This window comes from Gymnogyps californianus, chromosome 1, assembly GCF_018139145.2.
Source record: "Gymnogyps californianus isolate 813 chromosome 1, ASM1813914v2, whole genome shotgun sequence".
In the NCBI taxonomy this organism is placed as follows: domain Eukaryota; kingdom Metazoa; phylum Chordata; class Aves; order Accipitriformes; family Cathartidae; genus Gymnogyps; species Gymnogyps californianus.
In genome coordinates, this window is record NC_059471.1 from 131,956,359 (window position 1) to 131,974,896 (window position 18,538).

General features: G+C 45.1%; 2 protein-coding genes across 2 annotated transcripts; one reads left to right on the plus strand and one right to left on the minus strand.

The window, feature by feature from the left end:
- LOC127014684 (cystatin-B-like) lies at positions 1–6,275 on the plus strand. The gene is made up of 3 exons (XM_050894199.1): positions 1–71; positions 4,621–4,722; positions 5,455–6,275. The coding sequence occupies exons 1-3, from the start codon at positions 6–8 to the stop codon at positions 5,581–5,583; spliced, it is 297 nt and encodes a 98-aa protein (XP_050750156.1). The 5' UTR covers positions 1–5; the 3' UTR covers positions 5,584–6,275.
- A 3,528-nt stretch (positions 6,276–9,803) lies between these two features.
- On the minus strand, positions 9,804–17,583 carry LOC127014692 (cystatin-A-like). The gene is made up of 3 exons (XM_050894207.1): positions 17,381–17,583; positions 12,338–12,439; positions 9,804–10,011 (listed from the first exon to the last, which is right to left on the minus strand). The coding sequence occupies exons 1-3, from the start codon at positions 17,444–17,446 to the stop codon at positions 9,883–9,885; spliced, it is 297 nt and encodes a 98-aa protein (XP_050750164.1). The 5' UTR covers positions 17,447–17,583; the 3' UTR covers positions 9,804–9,882.
- Positions 17,584–18,538: the final 955 nt, after the last annotated feature.

The following is an 18,538-nucleotide window of genomic DNA, read 5'->3' on the forward strand; positions in this document are numbered from 1 at the left end:
CCACCATGTTGTGCGGGGGCACCTCGGCGGCCAGGCCCGCCACCGACGAGACGCAGCGGATCGCGGACGAGGTGAGGCGGCCGCGCTGCGCCGGGGCGAGCCCCGGGAGGGATTCCCCGGGCCCGGGAAGGGCCTGGCGGCGGCCGCTGGCCGCGCCCGGGGCGGGGCCGGGCGGGGCGGCGCGGCGGGTCTCGTCTCGTCTCGTCTCGTCTCCCGGGGCTTCTCCCGCTGGGCCTGTTGGCGGTCTGAGCCTGCCGGCTTGGGCTGGGAGCCGTCGGCTCTCCGTGCGGGCCCGGCGAGGGGATGGCTGGGGGCCCAGGTGTGCTTGGCCATTGCTCGACGCAGCTGGACGCGGAGACGCCTTTCCTCCCCCCTCAGTTGAAAAGCAGGCAGGCTGACAAACTGTGGAAATGTGCTGCGCAGTCACTGGCGCTCTGGAGCCCTCCCTGTGCCTGCCTGGCCTTGCGTGGTTTTATTGACTCCAGGCAGAGCAGGTTCGGCATTTTAAGAGGACATTTTAGAGAGAGGAACCGTAGGCAGCGTTGAGTGCTCAGGGAGGGCTGGGGTGCTTCCAGCTCCCATCCTGGCTGTGCAGGTGATGTGCTACCTGCCAGCATCAGCGCAGAGCCACCGGGCAACCCGTGTATGTCCCAGCTCTACAAGGTCCATTTTCTTGAGCTTGAGGAAGGAGCTCAAATGGTTCTTACAACGTCTAAACCTTGTAGCCACGGGTTTTTTTGTGGGGGGAATAAGCAAGAAAACTTTTTTGCTGCTTCTGCTATTCCCCAGTGCAGAATTCAGCTCTAACCACTGCCAGCTCCAAATCCTGATACTACTTACAGTAACTTCTATTACTGCCCGCGTTACTGGAGCACATGCTTTTGCTCTAAAAATGCCAATGTACAAATAAGTTCTTTCAAAGCACGCAGTCAGTCTTGTTTCAGTCATGGGAACTCAAGTTCCTTCTTTTTGGTTTTATCAGCTAGGGTGTGTCAAGCCAGTGAAGAAAGATGAAGGACGAGCTCCAGCTTCTTATGCTCTTTGTCATTGTCCAGATTTGTTCCCCAGGCTGCAGCAGTTTCTAAACACATACAGAGCACCCAAAGGCACAGCAGTCATTGAAATTAACATTTAGCTTGTGGAATCTGATGATTCTGCATTTTTTAAAAAAGAGAGAGGTGCATCTCCTAAGCACCAACCTGAGTTTGCAGTAATGAATACCTTATTGAGAATTGCTGAGAGAGTCACAATTATTGTTTTGACCTGAAAAGGCCTACATGTCATGTTAAAGATAATGCAGATATGCAATTAACATTGCACATGGATTGAAAGCTAGGTTTGAAATCCTGACTTTCTGTTCTGTGGCAGACTGCAGTGGTTTGGTAATCCAAAAATAAGATGAGTATAAAAACGAAACCCAGTTAGATTCAGAAGTGAACAGAATTAACCAAAAATCTGGCATTTTCATTTAAATCATGTAAATATTTCAAAGTTTGTCTGGCTTGTTTTGACTGCCAGTTTAAATTACTTAATGAAATACAAGTGGGAAAACCCAAAACTGAAATTTGCCCATGCAGTCATATCCTCATCTGGATACAGACTGTGAAGGAAACATTAGTTTTGTTAAATCAAGGTAGACTTCTCAAATTGTTTTGTTTTCTTAAAATCAAGTCTTTGTGGAGATTTGTTAGAGCCTGCCAGTTCACTTGTCATAAATAAATTTCCTGTTCCTGCTTTTCCAGTTCTTGTCTCCATTGTATGGTTTCGTAAGAATCGTGGCGATGGCCGAACATTGTTCAGATTCATGGCCCTGGCAAGCACTGCTGCTCATCCAGAGCAGGTACAGCATGAGAGAGCAGGACAGCTTCCTTCCGACGGTGTCTAGCTTAGGAGTCCCATAGAAGCTGCCTCTCCGTGGCAAGGATTTCCACCCAGGCCTGTTCAGCCTTTGACTTTTCACTGGTGGCTCTGGCAGAGGTTAGTCAGGGTGATTTTGAACCATCTGCTTTTTAGTAACTGCTCTGGAAGTAAGCAGACAGGCCGTGCAGAACAGCAAAGAGCCTTCAGGGCTTGATAATTTTCAGCCCTGTGATTGAATCACAGATTGTTTGCGTGGGAAGGGACTGCACCTCCTGCCCAAGCATAGGGTCAGCAGCCCCAGGCTGGTCAGGGCTTTGTCCAGTCAGGTCTTGAAAACCTCTGAGGATGGAAACTGCAGAGTTTCTCTGGGCAACCTTCTGCACTGCCAGAGTGTCCTCAGGGGAAAAGTTTTTCCTTCTATCCAGTCTGAGCCTCCAATTTCAATTTATGACCATTGGGTCTCATTCTTCTGCCATCACCCCTCAGTAAAGAGCCTGACTTCTTGTAGGTACTGGAAAGCTTTCCTCAAAGCCTTCTCTTCTCCAGGCTGAGCAAGCTCATTTTCTTGTCCTCCTCACAGCACAAGTGCTCCAGCCATCTGACCTCATGGTGGCCCTCTGCTGAGCTCACTACAGTTTATTGACATCTTTCTTGTATTGAGGGCCCAAAACTGGACACAGTATTCCAAATGTTCTCTAACAAGTGCCAAGTAAAGGGCAATAATCGCTTGCCTCTCTCTTCTGGCTAGGCTGCTGCTGCTGCAGCCCAGTATGCTGGGTAATGGTATGCCTGGGTTACCACCAGGGCACAGCGCTGGCTTGTGTTTAGTGCACTGTCCACCAGGACCCCCAGATTTAGACTGAGATCATCAACTAGCAGGGTGGGCTGATACCAGGTCTTTCAGAGAGTATTTCTCTCTGGGCTCTCCCTCCCCATACTGAATCAGGATGCCCATTTGTCACATCCCATGGTGAGTCATTGCCCCGATAACTCCCTGACAAGCTTGCAGCCACATGTGACTCTGAGCTGTCTGCAGTCATGGAGCCCAGCGTTCAGCTTTCTGGTGGAAATACAAAATGTGCTGAGCTGGGGCGATTTTGAGACCTAAGAAACTAACCTTGCACAGCGCCTAGGATTGCTAAAGGAGCATGGGGCAGGATAGGGTCAGTGGGATACTTATGTCCACCCTCTCCCCTGCTTCTTAAAATTTGTAATAGTAGCTCTGGTGATAGAAACTGAAACCACTTGCTCCGTCCTCTGACTCGCAAGAAGGGGAGGAGGGAGGACTGAACGACTGCACCTTCTGGGGCCATGCCCTTCCTTGCATCTTAGAATGCAAAGTTGTTGGGTGCACCTTGATTTCCATATGGCAAAAAACCATATGTACAAAAGCAGCCAAACATCATTATCTTACTTTTGACGTATTGTTCACAGCCTGGAAGAAGCGTAGAGGTATGGCCTCTGGGAGAAAATGTACAGTGTGGTTACGGCCCCCAGGGACAGGATAGTCACTGATGAGCTGTCTTGGAAAGGCACCAGAATTTGGTCCTGTGCCTTCTCGGTGCTGGAGAGGTGGGAGAACATAACCTGTTGCAGGAATTCTTTCTGTTCCTACTTCACCTAGAGCACCTGAGCAGTGGCAAACTGGCACTTGTTTTTCCCCAAGGAAGCAGGTGGGATTCAGGCAGGAGGGCAAAGGTATTTTTTCCCCTTGAATTTAGGAAGAAAGGGAAGTACACCATATAGCTGGAAAGAGAAAATCTACTCACTGCTGGTGCTGTTGCAGTGGGAGTAGAGGGAGGGCTACATAATCATGCAGTGCAGGACGCAAGGCCTGGGTAGAACTGCACTTGCAGCAAGGACTCCAAGACTAATTCATCTTGCCCTTGTAAACAAAGCCTGAAGTCTTTTGCTGTCCTGACCAAGAATTTTACTGTATAGCCATGATGTTCTAGAGAGCCAAGTGTGGGAGAGAAGAGCTGCAACTCATATGAGTTCATGCCTCCCTCTGGAGTATCGGACAAGTTATTCTGACTTGTTGAGCAGCACTGGTTTTACACTCCGGAAACTGGAATGATAACTCAGAAGGCTTCAGTTATTTTTTGGAAAATATTTGCAGTTTGAAAACATTATAGATTCCAGCAGACATGCTGGAAGAACTGTCAAATAAGTGTTGTAAAACCTTAGGCTTGGGTAGTTTGCTTTCAAAGCTTGATTTTTGGATGTCTGTCTGTTCTGTGATGCTGGGTCTGTAATAACTTGTCCTGAATTTGAAAAGGGAGCTAATGCTGAAGACAGCCATTTTTCTTGTTGTAAGAATGATGTATATTAAAAAAACCTCTTTAAACAGACCTATAGTCTTGTGCATGTAGATACTGAACCACTTTACATTTGTTGTTAGATACACCGGACAGAAAGAGAAGCTGAGACATCAACAGAGGAAATAATTTGTCACAATAAATCTTTTAGCATACCCGCACAGTTCTCGTGTTGGCAGCTCCAGACTTGGTGTCAGTCTGTGGCGACTGAATCACACCGCTGTCTTGGCTTTGCTGCCTGTCTAGATTTCTGGTCTTGCTTTAACACAAAACTTAACGTTATTCATTTTAATCTTTTAATAACTTGGAAAAGCAGGAACACTCTGTCTGGGAATTCAGCAGCAGCGACCTGGAGGGTACTGAGGCACACTGATAGTGTGGGCCTTAAGTCCTAAGTACTTGAATCTTGCATCAGTCTTCGATAACGTATTGTTTCCTTAAGGTGAAACCTCAGCTAGAAGAAAAAGAAGGGAAAACATTTGATGTCTTCACTGCAGTGGAGTTTAAAACTCAGGTGGTTGCTGGAACAAACTACTTCATCAAGGTAGAGGACACTGGGCAATGGGATTTTTTTTTTTTAAATTAACATGTATAAAATTTGGAATGGTGGGTTTTTTTCTTTACTTACCTACACAGGGATGCTTATGATTTGACCTTAATAAGAAAAAAATCTGTACATCTAAAAAAAAAAATATCCACCCACCCACCTCACAGCCCATCTCCCTGCCTGTATTAAATGGAGATAAGAGTACTTCTCTATTTTCATAATGATTTTTACTTTTCAGTTATTTTGTGAAACTTGGTTTTGGGGATGATTACACATCTGTGATGTTGAGCACTAACATTGTATTAAGTGAAGTCCAGATGTGTAAGGATACAGTGCAGTATCAAACCTGCTCTGACTCTGCCTGTAGTGACGCCACACATGAAAAATATGCAACTGTAATCAAAGCATTTAAGTGCTTGTTGTGCCAAATAAGATTAGAGCATTTTGCATGTATTTAATATATTAATCACTTCTATGCAACTCCAGTTCCCTACCTGTACATTCCCTGTCTAAGGCATAGGGAGGATTAACAAGCATAGAAGAATTAGGTGGTATTTCCACAAAGTCATGAATCCCAGTACCGTTTAAAACAAGACCGCACCTTCCGAGGTGATGGTTTTTCTTACCGCCTCTCTGCTTCTCCATCCTCAAAACACACCAATCTACACCGTCCCTCCTGCTGAAGGCTGCTGTTACTCCATGGAACTCACTGGTTTTCATGCTTTGCAGGTCCATGTTGGCAATGACGAGTTCGTGCACCTGCGGGTGTTCAGAAGCCTTCCTCATGAGAATAAGCCGCTGAGTCTCCACAGTTACCAGAGCAGCAAGACTAAGCATGATGAACTGTCTTTTTTCTAGCAAGCTTATCATCTTGTGCGTTTTCCTAATGGTTTCTTATGTGCATTTTCTATAGGCAGCAAAATGTTGATTCCTGTGCCAACAAAGGAGAAAAGAAAGTGTCTTTTTTTAAACTTAATGCTGGAAAAAATCAATTGCTTTTCTGCCATTCCCTTCCTGTGCAAGATCTAAATTTTAGAGTCACGTGGCTCTCCTTTCACCTACACTAATGCAAACCCAAGTAGCTGCACTGACTTCAGTGCAACTTAACCAGAATACTGTGGCTGAGTCCTGTTTGTGGACTTCTTTGGTCTGGAAATTGAAAGGGGAGGGACACTCCTGTATTTGCAGCAAGGAGCAAGAGGAAAACCTGAATCTTTTCTGTGCTCTTTTGCAACTGTGAATGTATCTGTAGATGTAAATTGTACTATGTGTTTTATTGGCAAAGACCTAAAGAGAGACTTGAGCCGAAGCGATTTTGAAAGCAAGAGAACGAGGAGGATTATAGTCTTTTGAAACAAGCATTCCCTTGGTAATCACGTTTATCCTCTTGAAGCAGTAGGATATAATGTCCAGTAGAGGGTGTATGAGTTTAAAAAAAAAAAAACTTGGTTATTTTCTCAGTCCTAAGGAAAAGTCCTGGAAAGGAACTTAAGCTGGACAAGCATTTCTGCGTTAATAACAATAAATATTTCTCTTGAATTGAGATGGCATATTTGACTGGTGTTTCACTGTTCTCTTTACTAGTTTTCAATTTTGATTATTATCTTGCTCAGAGTTTTTTCCAATGAGTGTTCTTCATATTCCAGATAACCTTATGTTTATTCTATGTTTTAATTAGAAATACTTTATTTTAATCTGGTGAGAGACATGAAAGATAACAAGAAAGGCTTCTGCAAGTATATCAGCAACAAAAGGAACACTAAGGAGAATGTGGGCCCTCTGTGCTCAGTGGTGCAGGGGACCTGCTGACGGGGCACAGAAAAGGCTGAGGCACTCAATGCTGCCTTTGTCTCCACCTTTACTGGTAGGACTTGGCTTCAGGAATTGAGGTCCCTAAGATGAGGGGGAAAGTCTGGAGAAAGGAAGACTCCTCAGCAGAGCTGGATCAGGCTAGGCGAACACTTAAACAAACCGGACTTAGAATGCCATGGGACTTGAGGGGCTGCACCCATGGATGCTTAGGGAGGTGGCCAATGTCATTGCAAGGCCACACTCAGTACCCTTTGAAAGGTCATGGGCATTGGGGGAGGTTCCCGAGCACTGGAAGAAAGAAAATGTCACTGCTATGTTCAAGAAGGGGAAGGAGCATCTGGAGCACTACAGGCTTATCAGCCTCACCTCAGTCCCTGGAAAGATGATGGAGCAAATAATGCTGGAAGCCATTTCCACATATATTAAGGACAAAAAGGTGATTGGAAGTAGTCAGCATGGATTTACAAAGGGGAAATCACGCTTAATCAACCTGATAGCCTGCTACGATGAGATAAATGTCTTGGCAGAGGAGAGAAGGGCTGTGGATGTTATTTCCCTTGATTTTAGTAAGGCTTTTGATACTGTCTTCCGTAACGTCCTCATAGACAAACTGATTCAGTATGCGCTAGGTAAGTGGACTGCAACTCGCTTAACTGCTGTGCTCAAAAAGTTCAGCAGCACATAGTCTGGTTAGAGGTCAGTCCCTAGGGGTGTACCCATGGGGTCAATAGTGGGACCAATCCTGTGTAGCATCTTCATTAATGACCTGGATGATGGGACCGAGCACACCCTCAGCGGCTTTGCAGACGACACAAAACCAAGAGGAGTGGCTGATAACAGCGGATGGCTGTGCTGCTGTTCAGAGGGATGTCAACAGGCTGGAGAAATGAGCAGACGGGCATCTCACAACTAACTGTCAACAAAGGGAGATGCGCTGTCCTGCACCTGGGAAGGAATAACCAGTACAGGCTGGGGCCTGCATGGCTGGAAAGCAGCTCTGCAGAAAAGGACCTGGGAGTCGTCCTGTTGGACACCTTGCGGCAAAGGTGGTCAGCGGTATCCATGGGCTGCATTAGGAAGAGCATTGCCAGCAGATGGAGAGACCAGTCTTCCCCTCCACCATTCAGTGCTGATGAGACCACATTGTGAGTGCCGTCCCCTGTTCTGGGCTCCCCAGCACAAGGCAGACACGGATGTACCAGAGCAAATCCAGCAAAGGGCCAACAAGACGAGTCATTGGCACATCTGACTTACTTAAAAGGAGAGGCTGAGAAAGCTGGGCTTGGTTCAGCCGCGGGAGACAAAGTGAAGGGGGAGGCAGTAAAGGGCCAGGCTCTTCTTAGTAGTGCTCAGTGCAGTGAAAGAGCAAGAGCCAATAGCCACAAATTGAAATAAGTAAATTCCATGTAAATATGGGGGGACGGGGGGAGAACCTAACCCTTTTTTTCCCTTTAATAATTGCCAGGATGGTCCAATAGGACCAGGTTGCCCAGAGAGGTTGTTGAGGCTCCATCGATGGAGAGCACCAAAATTCTTACTGCACATGGTCCTTAGCCACCTGTTTTAGTTGACCTTGCTTTCAGCAGAGGAGTTGGACACTATGGTCTCCAGCAGACCCTTCCAACTACAGCTAGTCTGTGATTTTTTTATTTGTGTGCTTGTGTAACTATTACTATTTATACCTGCTCAGAAACTCTTGTAGCCAAGCTTGGAAATTTTAATGTTTGCCTTGTGTACTTAATTTGGGAGTTGGACAGGGGTCGCTGCCCTCTGAACTGAGGGGAAACAGCCCACTTCTGGATGACACTGCTGCAGGTCCTTGGCCACAGACTGAAGAAACGACAAGCAGCTTTGCAAGGAGAAGGCATGGTGAACTTACTTACATGCATGTTCCTGGGCTTTTTGTTGCAGGTGTGCTCTGTGTGAGTGTGTAACCAGCATTGCTTAGAAGGAGCGTGTTCTGTCTCCTGATTGTTCGGGAGGCTTAGATGCTTTTGCTCATATCAGCCCAAAGAGTCCCCCCCCACACCCCTCCAACATGGAATAAAGGGAGAGCATAAGTCTGGCCGCCTTATGGCACTTCTCATTTTGCTAAAATAAAGTGGTTTTGAAGACACAGGGTCTTTTTTGGTGCTGGTAACTCCCCACTCTGAAGTGTGTTCATGGTTCAAAAAGCTAAGCATTTTTCTCCAAATGCTGCGCTGTGAGAGGATGTTAGTTAGTGGTGATAATGCCAGACTTGCTGCATCTTAAAGATTTGTAACATTAGCCTGCAGGATTGAGCTCTTGTGGAAACTGTATTGGCTGCACAAGGGAAGGACTACTCCCAAAGTCACAGGAGGCCACAGGCTGTCTTCACACTTTGAGGAATTAAAGCACCTGATCCAAGATACTGGCATGCAGAGAAACGCGCAGCTGCTGCATTTTTTCTAGGCACTACATGCCTGTGACAATTACACCCCCATCCTTCACTATAGCACCAAAACATGAATATAAGCAAGGCATGGCCTGAAACCCATGTAAGCATTTAACATCTTGCACCTGAGGCCCAGCTCCCTGGCAGGTAATGCAAAGGCCCCTACCTGAGCAGCTGCTAACAGGAAAGTATTTGTGTTGTGGATTGGGCTTGCCTTCTACCTCTGTCACCTCAGAGCTCAGCTGAAGACTGCTCTCATTGCAGGTGCCTGATGCTACAAACAAAAAAAAGAGATTGAGCTCCACCAGTCTCCAGTAAAGCACACTGACTAAGTCAGGACAGTCACTCCCTGCTCCAAGGGCTGAATGCTGGGATTCAGCTGTGGCAGGGGGCCATCCTCCCGCTCCTTCAAGGAGCTCGTTCCTGCCCCTCACCGTGCTCCCATACAGTGAAGCTGCACTTAGAGGGGGACACAGTTTGGCTTCTCAGTTCCCCCCTGCCAGAAACTATCTATTTATCTATCTCACACACTTTCTGAGGAGTGGCTAATAGCTTGTATGTAAAGCACTTCAAGCAAACCCAAGAAGCTACATGCTGAAGTATGTAGTCTTTTATGCCTGAAGTATACTCAGGAGGCCCAAGTTTTGTCTTCAGAGGATGCCTGACAGTGTTTTGGAAAGAGGAGCTGAAATGGATGTGCTCCGTCTTTCTTACAGCTATAGTACCTCAGGTGGCAGAAACAGCCTCAAATAGTATTTCAGAGCCTACTCGAGCTTTAGCCAGGCAGCAGACCTAGACGTGACATGCAGTAGACCTAGACGTGACATGCAGTAGATGAACAAATAGCTTTCAAAACTCATTTTATTTTCATGCATTTACTGATACAGGCAGAACCCACATGCGACTGAGGCACCATTCCTCATCGTCTCTCAGAAGTAGGTCAGAGGATCATCTCTGGTTTTGCCAGTCTGAAAACTGACAAGGCTGGGACCTTGGTTCTCCTGAGGAAGGCCCTGAAACACCCTGAAGTGGACATAGTCTGCATCAGAAACTTGGACCTAAAAATCAAAACAGCGGGAAAGTGAGGATCATGGGTTCAAAGCAGGTTCAAACAAACTTTACATACTTGGAAGAACATCTTTGCTCAGGAGCTTAATTTTAGGTGTATCTCCATTTTTACTTCAACAGCTCTTAACCCAAGTCTGGATAGTAACTGGTGGCAGAAATTGTCTACACCTGTAGAAAACTGTAATAAAAACCTTCAGACTCATGTGAATGGAAAATGAGTAGGACTGCTTGGGTGCGGAAGCACCAGAAGGCACAACAGGAGAAAGGTTTTGATGGCGTCTTATTTCGGTCATCAAGATCCCAGCACATCAGCTCACAGCTTCTTAGGACACTCAGGGTAGGAGACAAGAGACACTGAGTAAATCTTAATGACTCAGGGGTGGGGCAAGATGCAGAGACAGTGTCAGCTCCTAGAACATACAGGAAGATCTATCCTACACCGGCACGTGGTCCTAAGAAGCAATGACAACCTGAAAGCCAGGATCCCTTCTCTGCAGAATTACTGCAAACACATCAGTGCCTGAACAGACAACGTGACACATCCTGGTGCTTGTGGGAGTGAGTCTGAGTGCCTGAAATTATTTTTAAAATAAACTCACCTTCCCCACCAGAAAGTCCTCACATAAAGACTTGCTACAAAGTTGTGCATAATTTCGTACATAACAGAGCCAAGTACAACAGGTGCTAAACTCTCGCTGTGTGAGGTATATAGTATTAAGGGAAAGTTTAATGCCTTAGGCTCCAAGAGGTTTTTACATGCTTTCTGGTGGCTGCAAGGTGGCAATATGTTTGTCTTGGTCTGGATTACATCTCAGCTGTAAGTCCGTTGGTAAAATATTAGTGATGTGGAAAATTCAGAAGTATAAAAGAATGAACCTTGTGACAGAGGTCATTCCAGTTACTGCTAAAATGAGTAACTGTTTCCTGTCACTTGGAAGGTTGAGAAAGAAGAGACAAATCATCCTTTTCAGTGTTATAAATGGATTTCTTCCAAGTTCAGTAACGTGTCAATCTTCATTGCAGAGTAGTTTGGTCATGAGGCTCAGCATGGACAGCAGACAAGTATTTTACATTGCCTAGGTCAGCAATAAGATGGCACTAAGGGAAGAAATGCAGCTGGGCGTGACTTCTGGCTTTACCGCAGCCTTCCTGAAAATTGTTACTCTTCATTACTCAGTACTTTGTCCACAAAGTGGAAGCACATTTCACAGTAGCAAGGGAAGCATAAACATCATTCATGTAAGTAAGATTCTGACTAGCCATATAATAGGTAGTCTGTCAGTACAATCCCCTGGTGCCCACAGAGCAGAAATAACTGTTAAGAGTTATTTTAAGGACGGACCTGGGAAAGAAGAAGGTTTGGCAGTGTCTGTGCTTCCTGGGATCAACTAAATATGAGAAGTGTGGAGCAAATGCTCATAATGTCTCTCTGCAGAACTACTATCCCCCAAACCCTACTTGCCAATTTCTTTAATAAAAAGATTCTGACCCTTGTCAAGGGAGCATATCCTACCAGGCATATGTCTGCACACATGTGGGGTTAAGATACAGCAGTCACATGCAATGTTTGCTCTAATTCCAGAAAGCCAGACTGCCACTAAGCAATGCTTTCTGGCCTTCACTTGCAAAATATGCCCAGCAATTTCTTATACATTACTTCACAGAAAGCTGCTCAAATCCGTGGGTAAGGTTTTCTAGTAGAGGATGAATAGTGCTATCAGAGGGCTCCAAATTAAGCATTAGCTGTTTTTCCTCCACAACAGAAAGGGGGTTTTGGAAATATAGAAAGAACTAGCAGGCAGGCTGTACCTCTGCAGCACATAACATCAACACATATGCTTGCATGCAAAACTATTCAGCAGAGTATGAGATGCTTGCATTATATTAAAAAATTCACCCTAACTCTCCATCAGATCCTCAGGCTGACTTCAAATTCATCATAATAAACACAACTGGAGGACACAGACGCAATAGTAAAGCTACTTTGCCTTGAAAGGGAACAGGAAAGCAGAGTTATGACTAGTTTAAATAATTTGAGCTGATAAGGCAATCTATAGTCTTTGAGCGAGATGATCGTAAGAAAGTTATCATTCACATCTGAAGAAGCACAGTGCGTGTTTTATAAGTTTTTATATTCCTGTTCTACAGTAGCGCCAAATAGAGGAATTTTATAAGCATCTGGAGATAGTCCCTAACTCCATTAGTCACATCAGATGGTTTTCTACTACATTTGCTTCTCTTTCTTGCTAAAAGCCACTATGCAAGTCACCTATATTGTTTAACTACAAAGCACTCCCTCCTATAATATATACAAACCTTAATAAAGTAGTTTATCCCAGCAACCACCTGAGTCCTATATACTATGGCTTTAAAGATGTCATACGTCTTGTTCTCCCTGCTTTCAAATTGTGGCTTCACCTGTAAAAAGAAAGGGAAAAATGGTTGGCAGGTTCATATTTAGGCTTTTCTTTCACATCTACCACTCCAATTTTCATCCTTTCAAACACACACCCTTAATGAAATAAACCCAGAATCCCCCAAATAATTCAATTTACACCAAGACCTCCAGCCCTCTTTCCTAGCATTGCCTCCAGCCTTCTTTAAAATCCTGTTAGAATTAGACTTCCTAGTTGACTTCTCCCTGCCCTGAAAGCTGTCCAGCTAAACTGCCTCCTGCTTAGTATAGGGAAACTGCTACCTGCTGCCCTTTTAATTCTTTGTCCAAGGAGCTAGGTACCAAGCCATGCTCCCTAGCTGGGTACACCCCAGGTCAACCACACTGTTACACAGCGGTGCAAGACAGCCCCCCTTGCCTGGAACGCCTGCGCCCATGCCAGTCAGCCTGGGAGGCTGCGGACCTGTGTTGTGTTTCGCAGCCTCAGAGCTGCACTCGATCTGTTTAATGTTTTTCTTTAGGGACTTGCAATAAATAGGGTTATTTGAGAGTATTAAGACAACCACCTGATCAAGTAGTTCCTGAAAGTTATTTTAGTGCTGGTGGAAGCCCTGCAGCTAAAGCTGTAATTTAAAATAAATACATCCTTAAACATCTAGAACCATGTAATGTACAAACAACTGTAATAGTTACAATGGTCCAGGACTAAACTACGTACTTCCATCTCCCAAACTGGAAGTACAACCTTTAGACTGTGAGCCAGAAATCAATCCCATATCTGCATAAACATCATCAGTCCTTTACTACGTAGCAGCTGCAGGTATTGTAGTTCCAGAAGAAACAATGCTCTGTGCTGATAGCATTTATGCTCACAGCTCAGGTAGATGTGTTTATGCACAGTACCCAGTTTAAGCCCTGTAGATCTTATATACGCACAGTTCAGACATCTACAGACTTTTCACATACAAATCTAAAAAAAAAAAAAATTTAAAAAAAGGTGTAACAGTTTTTCCTGAAACACACAAAGTATAGGGCAAGTTTTAAGTTTAGCAGCAATTACAGTGGTACTGTCCTCTCAGAGATGAAATATTCCTAGAATTACTAGGCTGAAAGGGCAGGGGGCTAGCGAGGGATACAGCTGTGAGCAGCGGTGGAAGTCTGGCCAGGTGTCTGAGGCATCATGATTTATGTACCAGTGATTGTTTTACTATAGTTGTTTGCATCTGATGACGCAAATTCCCTACAGAAAGGCAACTGCAGCAAATGTAACCTGAAAACTTATTTTTGTCATCTAGAAAGCATAAACAATCTTTTGCAGCTGGTTAACAGCCTCTCTGCACATGATGCCCATGCCAATGGCCTGATGCATTCCAGAAGTCAGGCAGAGGAGCGCAGCGTCACTTGGCAGCCTGCTCAGGCAGGCCCCGGGAGGGGCCAGCAGCACGTCCGCGCTTCTCACCACCTGCCTGTTTCACAGAAATGCACAGAATTAACTGGCTTTCTCAGCACATCCACCTTCAGCTGGCTGCCACTCCCGTGGCATTCCTTCCCAGCAGGCAGGTCCCAAAAAGCACCCTAGGAACATCCAGATCAACTATTTCCAGACAGTCAGAAATCATCCAATTCATCATATTCGGGCTCCTCATGATCTCTTACTCTGCTTTTCTTCTGAGCAGCTTCCATGGGGTTTCTACACCAGGGAACCGACAGCTATACTTTCAACTCGGGAGCCGCTAACTCTAGCATACCAGGGAAACTTCAGTTTCCAACCCTCTTCCAGCTGGCTGGGTCTGGGGAATGCTAGGATGCTCCTAAGTGGCACCTTTCGGTACATATTATTCCTCTCTCAGAACAAAACAAAACGAAGCCATTTCTCTCCAGTTTTACTATCTCTCCCAACCTCTGACCACTATGTCCCCCATTTCTTATTTATTGCCAGAGTCTTCAGTAAAATCAGGCAGGCAGACAACTCCTTAATCCTCAGATGGAAAAATGTAACATTCCTAAGTTCTCACCTAACAGCTCCTTAAACCCAAAACATGCCTGTTTTAGGCAACAGCTGTAAAACAAGGAGACCGAATAAATAATATTCCCCAGCTCACTAAGGCTGACTACAGACAAGGCACAGGTTTAAGTAAATAATTATGTAATCCCAAGAGCAGATAGACCTTGAGCATCCCAAGGTCTCCGGATGCTCTTCACAACTTTGCTCAAATCATATGAATTGCTTCTCTGCTTAGCAGAGCATAAAATCCCACACAATTGATTCAGTAAAGGGCAACACTGTTATTTGGCTGGAAGCAGAGCAGGATTGCCCCAGTGTAAGGTTTGTCTCCACAAGAATATTCTCCTTAGAGAACTATACCAAAGCCTCTACAGTGGAGCGTGAGCTTTTTCAAAGGAAAAGGACCAGGGAGAGTTCTCTCTCCCGTGCTCAGCACAAGGCAAAAATTTCGCCTTGCAGAAAATACAGAGCAAAGAATAATTTGTTTTCATTTTCCCGAAGTTACTGAGAATGGAAGAATACCAAAAATTAAGATCAGTCCTCTTCGGGAATCAAACAGAAAATCTGTACATCTACATTTCAGATTCTGTATTTGCCTTGTACTTTGTGAGCATTAGCACAGCCTGAAATGAATGTTCACATTTTTAAGTGCATGTTCACTCACTGACAGTTAAGCACTGTGGTTTCATCTCTGATACACTCTGCAACAGGGTGTTCTTTTGATCACCCATAACACAACCTAGCATTAAAAACATAGCTCAGTATCTGGCATGCTACACTGTCCTAGCAGTGTTCAAAGGAGGCCCTTAAGGTATTTCACAGACTCACTAGTCAAATTTCACAGCCCCCAGCTGGCAGGAGACATTGCCCTCCCTGTTTTACACATGAGGAAATAAGAATTGCAAATACACAAAGATGCGACAAGCCCTTGCCTAGGTCTCCCCCTCCACAGTTAAAAGGGAATTTCTGATCTCTGCAAGTGCTGCTCCTTCAACTACTTGTGCCAGCATAGGATGAACAGTGATACTGCTCCTGAGCGATTCAACCGGTGTCCCCCAAACAATTTTAGATAATCCTTTTCTCTTTCTGTTCTGCAGTAATTCTCTCCCCTCTGAAAACCTGTTATCGCCACCCCCCAACACATACTCCAGCCCTCCACCACGTATGCATGCCCAACTCTGGCAACCCCAGCTGTGACTGACGAATAAAGCCCTACAATGGAAGAAGGCTCAGAGGACCAGGGCAAGGGCGATGTGCCTACAAAACTCAGAAAATAATGCAGGGTGTGACTGACCACAGCTTTTGCAAAGAAGCTGACTTTATCTCAACACAGAGGGGACCAGAGGGTGTTTGTTTTAGATAAACAGCTATGTCAGTTGAGTGGATCAATTGGTGGTGAAACTCTCTAAGTTCATTAGAAGAATGTGAACACCTCCCTGAGTTAGCCAGACCAGCATGGGGGGAGTGAATACATGGCTCTGCCCAACACAAAGTATAAAAACTAAACAATGAACAAAAGAATTTTGAAGAGAACAGCAGGCTTGAGCTGGCTTCAACCCACATACTCCTTCCTGGTGACTGAGGATGCCCAGCATCGTGACAGTGAGCACATTATAGAGACCAGTAATGGAGATCACATTGGTATTGTGATTGAACTGTGTATCACAATTGCTGTATTTTGTTAAGAGTAACTTACATCTGTATTGTGTTACCAATATATTTGTATCACTCTGCTAAATCAGAAACCTCATGTAACATCAAATAACTTCAAGTAAACTGGATATTAAACATTATACCCTCCACGCGTGGAATATCTGAAAGAACCTGGTCAGAGTACTGGACTCTGACACCAGCCTACACAGCCTATTTACAGATATCTCCTGGTGGTTCTGCCCCTCCGCACGCACAGCCCAGCTCACCTGAGTCTGGTTTCATCATTGCCTGGTCTTAGCCTGCAAGCTCGCAGGAGATGCGGAATGGTGCCAGTGCAAACTCTGTCCTCTATGGCACAGCAAAGGAGGGAGCCGGGAGCCCTGCACACACAGGAGTGTGCGCAGTATCGGCCAACATGTTCAGCCCCACTACTTCCTATTTTTGTTTCCTCAAGGAGGGCGTAAGTTATGCTTTGTGCAGTTGCCAAAGGGGGAAGAGTTCATCTTTCAGAGCTGGGAGGGTGATGGGGATTGGCTGGGCGGGTGGGAACACGAGATGGGAGATACAAAAGGAGCTTTCCCATGCCATGTTGTTCCCCTCCCGCTCCACAGGATGCACTTTATACTCTTTTAAGAGCTGCTGCACTGCAGGGCATTAGAGGATCTGCAGAGGTGTTGTTCACACAGCTGCATCCAGGACAAGACCGCTGCCTGTAATCAACCACCATGGCAACTGGACTTACCCTGCCTGCCTTGTGCCAAGCTCACCTTGCCCCACTGGCTCACCAGCAGCCCCTGCATCACAGCTGTGACTCTAGAAAACACTAGATGCCAGTAGACAACATGCCATTTATCCATAGCCTTGTCCTGTAGATAACTTTTTTAGTGCATACTACCACATGGTTTGTCCTATCCTTGTCCTTCAGTGAGGAATTAATTCTACCAGGTACAATCTTCTCCCTTCAAATACATCACCTTTAATTTCAAACAAGCAACCTCAGTGCTGGCATAGTAGAAGAGCTGGTCTTTGAACTACATGCAAACATTAACTGAAGGCAGCCAGTACTATGCCTGGCTATGGACAAGGATAAGAGAGAAGTGGTTTGTCTCAGTCTTACCAGTACACTGCCTATGCAGAATGCTGAGAAAATACTTACTGGCAATCAAGGGGATTCCCATTTTCAGCACTAGCTTCTTCAGTTTAAACACTGGTTCAGTACACCACCTGGTCTCCCAGCCTTTACACAAGCTTCAGGACTCAGCCCTTTGCATACAGAGACTTCATCTTTAGATAGGTCACAACTCACCTGGTTAACAATATGCTGGACTTCTGGAGTAGCAGGCTTGGTCTCAGATAAGCCCCCAGGCATCATAGTGGCAGGTAACTTCTCTGAAATGATGGGTGATTCTGAAGAGGGAAGTTTAGCGCAGTCTGAGCAGAGTCACCAGGCATCTCGTATATATACATATACATGTGTCATGGAATCATATGACCTGTAACATATGGAACCTACCATTACTGAACTGGAGAAGGAGAGAAATGGGGAAAATGGGGAAAAAGCAATGTAAAACACTGATAATATTAATACTAACTGTAAAAAGCACTTTAAAGTCTTAAGTGTATATAGTCTCCACGTCAATAAGAAAAGCAACAACAGCCTCCAGCCACCCACATCTTAAGATAGTTGGTTTGGGCTGAAACTAGAACCTCTTGCCTCTCCACCCATGTGCAGATGACTAGTCTGTGCACTTAGGAAATGGATCAAAGTCACACCCAGTATTTCCCAACACCATTCAAGATCAGAAGAAAGCATGTTGTCATTTCCTTAGTGCAGGTCCCGTTCAACTTGAAATTGTATTGTCTCAATATCCTTCCAAGTGGGTAACAGATGCATTTTACTGTCAGTGACTTTACTTCCGTCTGCCTGACCAGAAAGGTGCCAAGGTAAACACCAGAACCAGAAGGGGAAAAAATTAAATCCTAGGTTCAGGTAAGTACTGCAAATAAGTTATTTCTGCTTCTTTCCCATCAAACCTATAGTTGCATTCAGACAATCATAACAACTGAATATGCAGTACCATTTACATTTTTATTGAAACTCTAGTGCCAATTTCCTGGAAGACAAAGTACAATCCCTCTCACTACAGTAGCTGTGTGTGTGCAACAGCTGTTCTAATTTCAAGGTACTTACATTTCACACACTGCTGAAATATGTAACATGCAGAATATATAGTCAGAAGTATTCATTCTGCAGTTACAGTCAGAGACACATGACAGTCATATTCATGACCATATACGAACGTACAAAGCTCAAAACACACGCAATCTACTGAGGAAAGGCTAGCAACTGTTAGCAGCCCTACCTGATAAGGGAGAACTAACACTTCAAGACCACAGAAAAACTACTCCACTTTGGTATTCCTGCCATCCCCCTCTCCAGCAAATGGGAGGAATGTTGTTCCAG